This window comes from Eleutherodactylus coqui, chromosome 1 (assembly GCF_035609145.1).
Source record: "Eleutherodactylus coqui strain aEleCoq1 chromosome 1, aEleCoq1.hap1, whole genome shotgun sequence".
NCBI lineage: Eukaryota > Metazoa > Chordata > Amphibia > Anura > Eleutherodactylidae > Eleutherodactylus > Eleutherodactylus coqui.
The window spans coordinates 4,420,643-4,433,647 of NC_089837.1; the positions used below are offsets into that span (position 1 = coordinate 4,420,643).

The 13,005-nt window shown below is 47.5% G+C and overlaps 1 protein-coding gene across 1 annotated transcript; it reads left to right on the top strand.

The window, feature by feature from the left end:
* Window positions 1–402: 402 nt before the first annotated feature.
* Window positions 403–6,205, top strand: LOC136617103 (micronuclear linker histone polyprotein-like). Its single transcript, XM_066594232.1, has 2 exons — window positions 403–1,888; window positions 5,333–6,205. Exons 1-2 carry the CDS (start codon window positions 403–405, stop codon window positions 5,926–5,928), a joined length of 2,082 nt encoding a protein of 693 aa, XP_066450329.1. The 3' UTR covers window positions 5,929–6,205.
* Window positions 6,206–13,005: the final 6,800 nt, after the last annotated feature.

Genomic DNA, 13,005 nt, shown 5'->3' on the forward strand with positions numbered 1-13,005 from the left:
GCCCCATCTTAGCCTTAAAGTCTCCACCCCTGCAGTCCATGGAAGCTTCCTTATGTACTTTACAGCCTTTCAGTATATCTTATGCTGTGAACCGTGGTAGGGAAACAGCATGGGACTAAGGACAGGCAGGGTAAGGGTTAAGTGTAGCGAACTAAGCAGGGGGTGGGGGGAGGAGCTAAGACAGGAAAAGCAGAGGGAGGGGGAGCGGATGAAGAAGAAGACCAGAAGACGGGAGACACGTGGAGAGGAAAGAAGTCTGGAGCAGAGAAGAAGAACGAAAGCAGGAAAAGGAGCCATAAAGAGGTGAAAAGAAGAAGAACAAGAGCAGAAGAAGTGACAGCAGCACAGCAAGTACAAGCGGTGTACAGAAGAGTCGGTGCGAAGAGAGAAGCCCCAAGAAAGATGGAGGACTTACAGCGGCAGATACGGCAGGCGATCCAGCTGGATGGCGCGGAGTGGCTGCAGGACTTCATCGTCGGCTGCAGGTCGGAATCCGAATCCGGGAGGCCGGCGGAGGAGCCGGCACGGAAGACAGGAGCAGCGGAAGAAGCGGCACAGGAGGGGGATGCCGGGCGAGGACGCCCGAAGCGCAGGAAGAATCCGCCGGCGAGACTCAGCCCGAGTCCAGCAGCAAAGCGAGGCGGCCAGAAGTCCGGTCGTGGCGCCGAGAAGAGGTCGGGAGCGGGGCGCACAGCAACAAATTTGGCGCCAAATTCAAACCGCGCGGCGGGAAGAGCGCCCGCGGAGGAGACTCGGGCATCACCAGCTGGCAGTCCGCCAGCAAAGAGGGGGCAAGCGGCAGCGTTGAGGGCACGCTCCGGTGCGAAAGACCAGCGCGCGACAGGGCGCACGGAAGCCGAACCGGCCAGGAGAGAGGAGCCACGCAGAAGGTTGGAGGCGCGCGGAGGCGCGAGACAACGGCACGGGCTACAACAAGATGGCGGCGCAGGCGAAGAGCACGCACAGGTAGGCTCTGCAGGGCCAGGCAATAGAGCGCGAGCCAGGCGGGGGGAGGCAGGCCGTAGGGGCTCACAGCAGACCCATACCAGGGGGGGGGAGAGGGGGAGGGAGAGAAACAGCCCAGCAGTTAGTTCAGTGAGCAGCACAGATAGCAGGAGGGGAAGCAGGCAGAGCAGCGGGGACAGGGCCACTTCTTCAAGGGGGAGCTCGAGCCCGTTGTCGGGCAGCTCGTTTGAAAGGCCCCTTACAAGTCACTACCCGGACCAAGCCCCCATAAGGGGTCAGGGCGCTCGATCCCGGCAACCACCACCACCTTCTCGTGCATACAGACACGATACCAGCGAGCACTACGTACGCGGTGCACGCAGTAGATCACCCGCTCAGCAGCAGTTGTACGCGCCCCCAGCGCCGCGCAGGCTCTGCTACGTTAACCCACGCTTCGTGGGTCCCCCTTCCTCGGGGGGTGGCGAGTCTTCCTATAGTTACGCTAGTCGTGCCAGCAACAACAGACAAGGCAAGGGCGCTAAGCAAAGGCAGAGGGAGAAGGCTAGGAGAGAGCGTTACCAGCGCAAGCGCGACAGAGAGCACGCTAGGCTAGCGGCAGAGGCAGATAGAGAGCCAAGGAGTGCCAGTGTAGGGAACGTGGGCGACAACGCCAGTGGCACGGAGCATCGGCACCAAAAGGAAAGTTACCGCCATGCGACCGCATCAACTACAGCAGCGGCATACAAGGACTATTTACGCCATGGGAGGCGGGATTTCTCAGAAGAGCGGCCGGAGCGGGGCCACCTTGTAGCAGAACACGAAAGGAGGGCGCTAGAGGCTACGCAAACAAGTACGCGGCAGCAGTCGCCCAGCTGGGGCAGAAGCCCAGGAGGAAGACCGGTAAGGACCACGACCTTGGCAGAGCCGGAGGACGGTCAAGCCGGTGAGTTGGCGTGTTTAAATGCTTGGAAAAAAGTGATGGATCCCGCCGCGGGGGCGGACAAAAATGATTTGGTGGTGGTTTTAAAGTCACTGTTGAGCAAGGTTGATCAAGGTGATGTTTTTTTGGTGTCCGGCGGACCCCCAAGGGGTGTAGTACCACTTGTGGGGCAGGAGGTTGGAAGCTCAACAGTCGGTGGTGACCCTACGGAAGGGTTGCGATACGCTGACTCGTTATTTTGTGGTGTTGCCCCGCTAGGGGTCGGTCTGTCAGACGAGGTGGTTGAGAAGATTCGAAAAGGTATATATGTGGATATATGGTCCTTGCTGTCGGCGGACCACGTAATTGTGGACAAAGAGCGAGTGTCGGAGCGCGGTGCGGATAGGAAGCCGAAAGTCGCTAAGACTTTTGGCAATTGGCTGCAAGCGTATATGGTACTGGCATACATTGCATGCCAGCACCAGCCCAAAAAGGGTCCGGAGCTCATGGTTTACCTCAATACGATTTATAGCGCTTATAAATTGCATGGCGGCGCCGCGTGGTGGCGATATGATGAGGACTTCCGACGACGGGTCTCGGGGATTAGTCATATCAGCTGGGCGTCAAAGGCAACCGACGTCTGGTTGCAACTTATTTTAGCACAGCGCCCACAAAAACCGACATTTCAGGGGGGAGCCGTGGGGGGCGGGCAACAGCCCCCTGCGGCCTCCCCTAGACCGAATGGATCCTGCTGGCTCTACAATGAGGGCCATTGCAAGTTCTATTCAACCTGCAAGTTCAGACATGAGTGCTCTGTCTGCGGGGGTCAACACGCGGCGGTTCGTTGCTTTAGGAAGCAGCGAGCTTCAGCCGGGGGTGGCGGTGCCAGTGGAGCACCAAACCCCAGTGAAAAGCCGATACCTCTTCCTGTGGCTCGACAAGTACCACAGGAGGGAGGAAGCAAAAATACTTAGAGAAGGTTTTACCGTCGGTTTCGTTATTCCGTTTACTTTTCAGCCCGCTTTCATGTCTTGTCCTAACCTAAAGTCTGCGACGGACAACATAGAGTTAGTTAAAGAAAAAGTTCAAAAGGAGGTATCAGCGGGCCGCATGGCGGGCCCGTTTGATGAACCACCGTTCGCCAATCTGCGAGTTTCCCCGTTGGGGTTAGTCCCCAAAAAGGAGGCTGGCAAGTTCCGTCTGATACATCATTTATCATTTCCAAAAGGGGAGTCGGTAAATGATGGTATCTCAAAGGAGCAAGCTTCGGTGGTTTACGCTTCATTTGACCAGGCGGTGTCTCTAGTCAGAGCGGCGGGAAAACGCGCGCAATTAGCGAAGGCTGATATTGAGTCAGCTATCCGGCTGTTGCCAATTCATCCGGAGTGCTTCCACCTTCTCGGTTGCAAGGTGGACAATCAATTCTATTATGACATGTGTTTGCCTATGGGTTGCTCCATTTCATGTTACTATTTTGAGCTTTTCAGCTCCTTCTTGGAGTGGATGGTAAAATATGAGACGGGCATCACATCGGTAACGCATTACCTGGATGATTTTCTGTTCATTGGAACGGAAGCATCGGGTGCGTGCGGGGTTTTGCTAAACACATTTCGGTATCTTATGCGGCAGGCGGGGGTTCCGTTGGCGGAGGACAAGACGTTGGGTCCGGTCAGTAGGCTGGTTTTCCTTGGCATCGAAATCGATACCGAGGAAATGGTCTTCAGGTTGCCAATAGATAAGATTGCCCGCCTGCGGCAGACGGTAAAAGAAATTGCGAGCGGTAAAAAGGCCACGCTGCGCCAGGTGCAGGTCCTGTCGGGTTTATTGAACTTTGCCTGCAAAGTTATACCCATGGGCCGGGTTTTTGCCAGAAGGCTGTCGCTCGCGACAGTGGGAGTAAAAGAGCCTCACCACTTTATAAGGATCACACAAGGTATCAAAAGTGATTTACATGTGTGGAGAATTTTTTTGGAGACTTTCAACGGGCAAGTGGTATGCCCTAAGGAAGAGTGGGCAGGACCCGAGCTCAGCTTGTTTGCTGATGCAGCCGGGTCGGCCGGTTTTGGTGTGATTTTCCGGAACCACTGGTGCAGAGAACACTGGCCAGTATCCTGGATGAATAGAAAGTGGAATAAGGACATAACGCTTCTGGAATTTTTCCCGCTGGTGGTAGCATTGGAGCTATGGGGCGATGAGCTCCGGGACCACAAGTTATGTTTCTGGTCCGACAATGTGTCGGTGGTTCAGATCATTAACAGACAGTCTTCGGCTTCATTGCCGGTGTTGGCACTGCTGAGGCACACGGTTTTACGATGTCTGCAACTGAATATATACTTGCGTGCAAAGCATGTGCCGGGTTATAAGAACTTAGCAGCTGATGCACTCTCTCGTTCGCAGATGGAGCGTTTCAGGGAGCGGCACCCGCTGGCGGACGCCGAGGGGGTCCGCTGCCCGATTTTCTTGTGGAGTCTGGTCGAGCGGAGCTGCTGAAGCTGGTCGAGACATCAGTAGCGGTCGGGACATGGAACAGTTATAAAGCGGTCTGGCAGACATGGTTGAGTTTCGCCGGAGGTTGTGTGGCAGGGGGCGATAGGGCCCGCTCGGCAACTTTGGACATGCTTGTTTTTTTGCGTAAGAAAGGGTCTTCGGCGGATGCGGTTAAAAAACATTTGGCGGGAGTCGCGTTTTTATTAAAACTACACGGGTTAGTCGATGTCACAAAACAGTTCGTTTTCCGGCAGATCGTGCGGGGCTGGAGGAAAGACAAAGTTCGGAGGGACACGCGTCGTCCCATAACGTATTTTGTGTTGTGCAAGTTGTTAGAGGCCTTGGAAGTTTCCTGCAAAAATGGGTCAGAAGTATTGTTGTTTAGGGCGGCTTTTTCAATTGCGTTTTTCGCCGCGTTGAGGATCGGTGAGCTGGTTCCTGCAAGTAAGTGTAAGGCGGGCGGGCTACATTGGAACGATGTTATTATAGTCGATACGTCGTTGCGCGTCAGGATCAGGAAGTCCAAGACCGATGTGTACGGCAGAGGTGAGTGGGTGACTATCAGTCGTCTCGGATCGCGATGGTGCCCAGTTGACACTGTGATACAATACATGGACGACAGGACATCGGGAGAGCAATTTTTCGTACATTCGTCGGGCTCCCCTCTTACGCGGTTCCAATTTTCGGCAGTTTTGCGTTCGGCTTTAAAAGTAGCGGGGTTCAACTCAGCGGAGTTTGGAACGCATTCTTTTAGAATCGGCGCGGCCACATCGGCAGATGCGGGTGGTATGAATGAGGACGGGTTAATGAAACTAGGCAGATGGAAGTCGCAGGCATATAAATCTTATGTCAGACCGGATTTGGCGGTGGGCGACTTTAGAAAAACGGCGGCATTGTAGAGGAGTTTTTGTGTTAGGTGGAGTTAAATAGCCTTGGTTCCTGTATTTTCTTTTCTTTGTTTTCTTTTGTTCTCAACTGCAGAGAAATGGAAGGCGTGCATTGTGGGACATTCCTACGTCTATTGGGCCCAGAGGAGGGCAGCAGTGCGGCCATTGGGATCGGACCTCGGCTTACCCGGAACACCCGTAACCTGGCACGGAGTCCGGGGGCTAAGATGGCCCGACATGCTAAAACTAATAACGGACATAAGCAGGTCCAACCCTCGGAGAGTGATTTTGGTAATTCACGCGGGAGGAAACGACCTTGGTAAAATGAAGACAAGGGACCTTTTGGCTATCATGAAGCAGGACATTTTACGGTTTCGCTCATGTTTTCAGGAGGTGATAATCGTCTGGTCCGATATAGTTGCACGAAGGTATTGGAGAGGTGCAAGAAACGTGGAGGCGATAGAGAAAGTGCGAAAATTAGTGAACATGAAAATGTCGCAGTTCGTGCAGTCCATTGGAGGGGTGGCGGTTCGCCACTGGGAGCTGGAAGGTAAAGAGAGGGGGTCATTGAGGGAGGACGGGGTCCACCTCAATGATCTGGGACTTGACACATTTTTATCTGGCTTGCAGGACGGCGTAGAGGCAGCTCTAGCCAGGGTAGGTGGGGTGGGACGGAATGAGCCGCAGTAATACGGCACATCCCGTGTGGCCCGGAATTATCCATGCTGGTTAGGGATGATTGAGGAGGGTTTGCAAGCCAGAGGATCGTGGGCTTACAAACGTCCTCTGGGACGGTTTATGGACTGAAAAGTTAAACTGCATACAGCATGGATAGGTTTCGTGAAAGTTCAGGATTAACGTTACTAAAAGGTTGATTAATAAAGCTGTGGCCTACCCCACATTTGTTCAGCAAGAAGTAGTCGAGTATGTTATTTACTAGGTAAGTGAGCTGTTTAGAATTAAGTTATTGTCCCTAGTCTACACACAGAGGTGAGGTAGATTCTCCTCAGTATATACACACAGAGGCGAGGTAGATTCTCCTCAGTATATATACATAGAGGTGAGGTAGATTCTCCTCAGTATATACACATAGTGGTGAGGTAGATTCTCCTCAGTATATACACATAGAGGGGGGGTATATTCTCATCAGTATATACACAGAGAGGTGAGGTAGATACTCCTCAGTATATATACATTGAGGTGAGGCAGATTCTCTTCAGTATATACACAGAGAGGTGAGGTAGATTCTCCTCAGTATATACACATAGAGGTGAGGTAGATTCTCCTCAGTATATACACATAGAGGGGAGGTAGATTCTCCTCAGTATGTACACATAGAGGGGAGGTAGATTCTCCTCAGTATATACACATAGAGGAGAGGTAGATTCTCCTCAGTATATACACATAGAGGAGAGGTAGATTCTCCTCAGTATATACACATAGAGGGGAGGTAGATTCTCCTCAGTATATACACATAGAGGTGAGGTAGATTCTCCTCAGTATATACACAGAGAGGTGAGGTAGATTCTCCTCAGTATATACACATAGTGGTGAGGTAGATTCTCCTCAGTATATACACATAGTGGTGAGGTAGATTCTCCTCAGTATATACACATAGAGGGGAGGTATATTCTCATCAGTATATACACAGAGAGGTGAGGTAGATTCTCCTCAGTATATACACATAGAGGGGAGGTAGATTCTCATCAGTATATACACACAGGGGTGATGTAGATTCTCCTCAGTATATACACACAGAGGTGAGGTAGATTCTCCTCAGTATATACACATAGAGGTGAGGTAGATTCTCCTCAGTATATACACATAGAGGTGAGGTAGATTCTCCTCAGTATATACAAACAAAGGTGAGGTAGATTCTCCTCAGTATATACACACAGAGGTGAGGTAGATTCTCCTCAGTATATACACATAGAGGTGAGGTAGATTCTTCTCAGTATATACACACAGAGGGGAGGTAGCTTCTCCTCAGTATATACACACAGGGGTGAGGTAGATTCTCCTCAGTATATACACATAGAGGTGAGGTAGAATCTCCTCAGTATATACACACAGAGGGGAGGTAGATTATCCTCAGTATATACACATAGAGGGGAGGTAGATTCTCCTCAGTATATACACATAGAGGGGAGGTAGATTCTCCTCAGTATATACACACAGAGGGGAGGTAGATTCTCCTCAGTATATACACAGAGGTGAGGTAGATTCTCCTCAGTATATACACATGGAGGTGAGGTATATTCTCCTCAGTATATACACATAGAGGTGAGGTAGATTCTCCTCAGTATATACACATGGAGGTGAGGTAGATTCTCCTCCGTATATACACATAGAGGTGAGGTAGATTCTCCTCAGTATATACACACAGAGGTAAGGTAGATTCTCCTCAGTATATACACACAGGGGTGAGGTAGATTCTCCTCAGTATATACACATAGAGGTGAGGTAGATTCTCCTCAGTATATACAGATAGGGGTGAGGTAGATTCTCCTCAGTATATACAAACAGGGGTGAGGTAAATTCTCCTCCGTATATACACACACAGGTGAGGTAGGTTCTCCTCAGTATATACACATAGAGGTGAGGTAGATTCCGCTCAGAATATACAAATAGAGGGGAGGTAGATTCTCCTCAGTATATACACAGAGAGGTGAGGTAGATTCTCCCCAGTATATACACACAGGGGTGAGGTAGATTCTCCTCAGTATATACACATAGAGGTGAGGTAGATACTCCTCAGTATATACACACAGGGGTGAGGTAGATTCTTCTCAGTATATACACATAGAGGTGAGGTAGATTCTCCTCAGTATATACACACACGGGTGAGGTAGATTCTCCCCAGTATATACACACACGGGTGATGTAGATTCTTCTCAGTATATACACATAGAGGTGATGTAGATTCTCCTCAGTATATACACATAGAGGGGAGGTAGATTCCCCTCAGTATATACACATAGAGGGGAGGTAGATTCTCCTCAGTATATACACAGAGAGGTGAGGTAGATTCTCCTCAGTATATACACACAGAGGTGAGGTAGATTCTCCTCAGTATATACACATACAGGTGAGGTAGATTCTCCTCATTATATACACACAGAGGTGAGGTAGATTCTCCTCAGTTAAGACACATAGACGTGAGGTAGATTCTCCTCAGTATATACACATAGAGGTGAGGTAGATTCTCCTCAGTATATACACACAGGGGTGAGGTAGATTCTCCTCAGTATATACAAATAGAGGTGAGGTAGATTCTCCACAGTATATACACACAGGGGTGAGGTAGATTCTCCTCAGTATATACACATAGAGGTGAGGTAGATTCTTCTCAGTATATACACACAGGGGTGAGGTAAATTCTCCTCAGTATATACACACAGAGGTGAGGTAGATTCTCCTCAGTATATACACATAGAGGTAAGGTAGATGCTCTTCAGTATTTACACATAGAGGTGTGGTAGATTCTCCTCAGTATATACACATAGAGGTGAGGTAGATTCTTCTCAGTATATACACACAGGGGTGAGGTAAATTCTCCTCAGTATATACACACAGAGGTGAGGTAGATTCTCCTCAGTATATACACATAGAGGTAAGGTAGATGCTCTTCAGTATTTACACATAGAGGTGTGGTAGATTCTCCTCAGTAGATACACACAGGGGTGAGGTAGATTCTCCTCAGTATATACACACAGGGGTGAGGTAGATTCTTCTCAGTATATACACATAGAGGTGAGGTAGATTCTCCTCAGTATATACACACACGGGTGAGGTAGATTCTCCTCAGTATAAACACATAGAGGTGATGTAGATTCTCCTCAGTATATACACATAGAGGGGAGGCAGATTCCCCTCAGTATATACACATAGAGGGGAGGTAGATTCTCCTCAGTATATACACATAGAGGTGAGGTAGATTCTCCTCAGTATATACACATAGAGGTGAGGTAGATTCTCCTCAGTATACACACATAGAGGGGAGGTAGATTCTCCGCAGTATATACACACAGAGGTGGGGTAAATTCTCCTCAGTATATACACAGAGAGGTGAGGTAGATTCTCCTCAGTATATACACACAAAAGTGAGGTAGATTCTCCTCAGTATATACACATACAGGTGAGGTAGATTCTCCTCATTATATACACACAGAGGTGAGGTAGATTCTCCTCAGTATAGACACATAGAGGTGAGGTAGATTCTTCTCAGTATATACACACAGGGGTGAGGTAAATTCTCCTCAGTATATACACACAGAGTTGAGGTAGATTCTCCTCAGTATATACACATAGAGGTGTGGCAGATTCTCCTCAGTATATACACAGAGAGGTGAGGTAGATTCTGCTCAGAATATACACACAAAAGTGAGGTAGATTCTCCTCAGTATATACACATACAGGTAAGGTAGATTCTCTTCATTATATACACACAGAGGTGAGGTAGATTCTGCTCAGTATATACACATAGAGGTGAGGTAGATTCTCCTCACTATATACCCAGAGAGGTGAGGTAGATTCTCCTCAGTATATACAAATAGAGGTGAGGTAGATTCTCCGCAGTATATACACACAGGGGTGAGGTAGATTCTCCTCAGTATATACACATAGAGGTGAGGTAGATTCTCCTCAGTATATACACACAGGGGTGAGGTAGATTCTCCTCAGTATATACACATAGAGGGGAGGTAGATTCCCCTCAGAATATACACATAGAGGGGAGGTAGATTCTCCTCAGTATATACACATAGAGGTGAGGTAGATTCTCCTCAGTATAAACACACAGGGGTGAGGTAGATTCTCCTCAGTATATACACATAGAGGGGAGGTAGATTCTCCTCAGTATATATACATTGAGGTGAGGTAGATTCTCCTCAGTATATACACATAGAGGTGAGGTAGATACTCCTCAGTAAATACACACCGGGGTGAGGTAGATTCTCCTCTGTATATACATAGAGAGGTGAGGTAGATTCTTCTCATTATATACACACAGGGGTGAGGTAAATTCTCCTTAGTATATACACATAGAGGGGAGGTAGATTCCCCTCAGTATATATACATAGAGGGGAGGTAGATTCTACTCAGTATATACCCATAGAGGTGACGTAGATTCTCCTCAGTATATACACATAGAGGTGAGATAGATTCTTCTCAGTATATACACACAGAGGTGAGGTAGATTCTCCAAAGTATAGACACATAGAGGTGAGGTAGATTCTCCTCAGTATATACACATAGAGGTGAGGTAGATTCTCCACAGTATATACACACAGGGGTGAGGTAGATTCTCCTCAGTATATACACATAGAGGTGAGGTAGATTCTTCTCAGTATATACACAGAGGGGTGAGGTAGATTCTCCTCAGTATATACACATAGAGGGGAGGTAGATTCCCCTCAGTATATACACATAGAGGGGAGGTAGATTCTACTCAGTATATACACATAGAGGTGAGGTAGATTCTCCTCAGTATATACACATAGAGGTGAGGTAGATTCTTCTCAGTATATACACACAGGGGTGAGGTAGATTCTCCTCAGTAGATACACATAGAGGGGAGGTAGATTCTACTCAGTATATACACATAGAGGGGAGGTAGATTCTCCTCAGTATATACACACAGAGGTGAGGTAGATTCTCCTCACTATATACACAGAGGTGAGGTAGATTCTCCTCAGTATACACACACAAAAGTGAGGTAGATTCTCCTCATTATATACACACAGAGGTGAGGTAGATTCTCCTCAGTATATACGCATAGAGGGGAGGTAGATTCTCCTCAGTATAAACACATAGAGGTGAGGTAGATTCTCCTCAGTATATACACACAGAGGTGAGGTAGATTCTCCTCAGTATATACACATAGAGGTGAGGTAGATTCTCCACAGTATATACACATAGTGGGGAGGTAGATTCTCCTCAGGATATACACATAGAGATGAGGTAGATTCTCCTCAGTATATACACACAGAGGTGAGGTATATTCTCCTCAGTATATACACATTGAGGTGAGGTAGATTCTCCTCAGTATATACACATGGAGGTGAGGTAGATTCTCCACAGTATATACACATACAGGTGAGGTAGATTCTCCTCATTATATACACACAGAGGTGAGGTAGATTCTCCTCAGTATATACACATACAGGTGAGGTAGATTCTTCTCAGAATATACACATAGAGGTGAGGTAGATTCTCCTCAATATATACACAGAGGTGAGGTAGATTCTCCTCAGTATATACACACAGAGGTGAGGTAGATTCTCCTCAGTATATACACATTGAGGTGAGGTAGATTCTCCTCAGTATATACACATGGAGGTGAGGTAGATTCTCCTCAGTATATACACATAGAGGTGAGGTAGATTCTCCTCAGTATATACACGTAGAGGTGAGGTAGATTCTTTCCAGTATTTACACATAGAGGTGTGGTAGATTCTCCTCAGTATATACACATAGAGGGGAGGTAGATTCCCCTCAGTATATACACATAGAGGTGAGGTAGATTCTCCTCAGTATATAAACACAGAGGGGAAGTAGATTCTACTCAGTATATACACATAGAGGTGACGTAGATTCTCCTCAGTATATACACATAGAGGTGAGGTAGATTCTTCTCAGTATCTACACACAGGGGTGAGGTAGATTCTCCTCAGTATATACACATAGAGGGGAGGTAGATTCCCCTCAGTATATACACATAGAGGGGAAGTAGATTCTACTCAGTATATACACATAGAGGGGAGGTAGATTGTCCTCAGTATATACACACAGGGGGGAAGTAGATTCTACTCAGTGTATACACATAGAGGTGACGTAGATTCTCCTCAGTATATACACATAGAGGTGAGGTAGATTCTTCTCAGTATCTACACACAGGGGTGATGTAGATTCTCCTCAGTATATACACATAGAGGGGAGGTAGATTCCCCTCAGTATATACACATAGAGGGGAGGTAGATTCTACTCAGTATATACACATAGAGGTGAGGTAGATTCTCCTCAGTATATACACATAGAGGTGAGGTAGAGTCTCCTCAGTATATACACAGAGAGGTGAGGTAGATTCTCCTCAGTATATACACACAAAAGTGAGGTAGATTCTCCTCACTATATACACACAGAGGTGAGGTAGATTCTTCTCAGTATATACACACAGGGGTGAGGTAGATTCTCCTCAGTATATTCACATAGAAGGGAGGTAGATTCCCCTCAGTATATACACATAGAGGGGAGGTAGATTCTACTCAGTATATACACATAGAGGTGAGGTAGATTCTCCTCAGTATATACACACAGGGGTGAGGTAGATTCTCCTCAGTATATACACATAGAGGTAAGTAGATTCTCCTCAGTATAAACATCCAGAGGTAAGTATATTCTCCTCAGTATATACACACAGAGGGAAAGTAGATTCTCCTCCGTATATACACATAGAGGGTATGTAGATTCTCCTCGGTATATACACATAGAGGTAAGTAGATTCTCCTCAGTATATACACACAGAGGGGGGTAGATTCTCCTCAGTATATACACATAGAGGTGAGGTACATTCTCCTCAGTATATACACACAGAGGTGAGGTAGATTCTCCTCAGTATATACACACAGAGGGGAGGTAGATTCTCCTCAGTATATACACACAGATGTAAGGTAGATTCTCCTCAGTATATACACATAGAGGTGAGGTAGATTCTCCTCAGTATATACACATAGAGGTGAGGTAGATTCTTCTCAGTATATACACACA

What these genes read in the sequence shown, in the direction of transcription:
- LOC136617103 (XM_066594232.1), top strand. Translation starts at nt 403, where the DNA reads ATGGAGGACTTACAGCGGCAGATACGGCAGGCGATCCAGCTGGATGGC. An exon ending in GCCGGAGGACGGTCAAGCCG is followed by an intron (nt 1,889 to 5,332) that starts GTGAGTTGGCGT and finishes TCTCAACTGCAG; the next exon opens with AGAAATGGAAGGCGTGCATT.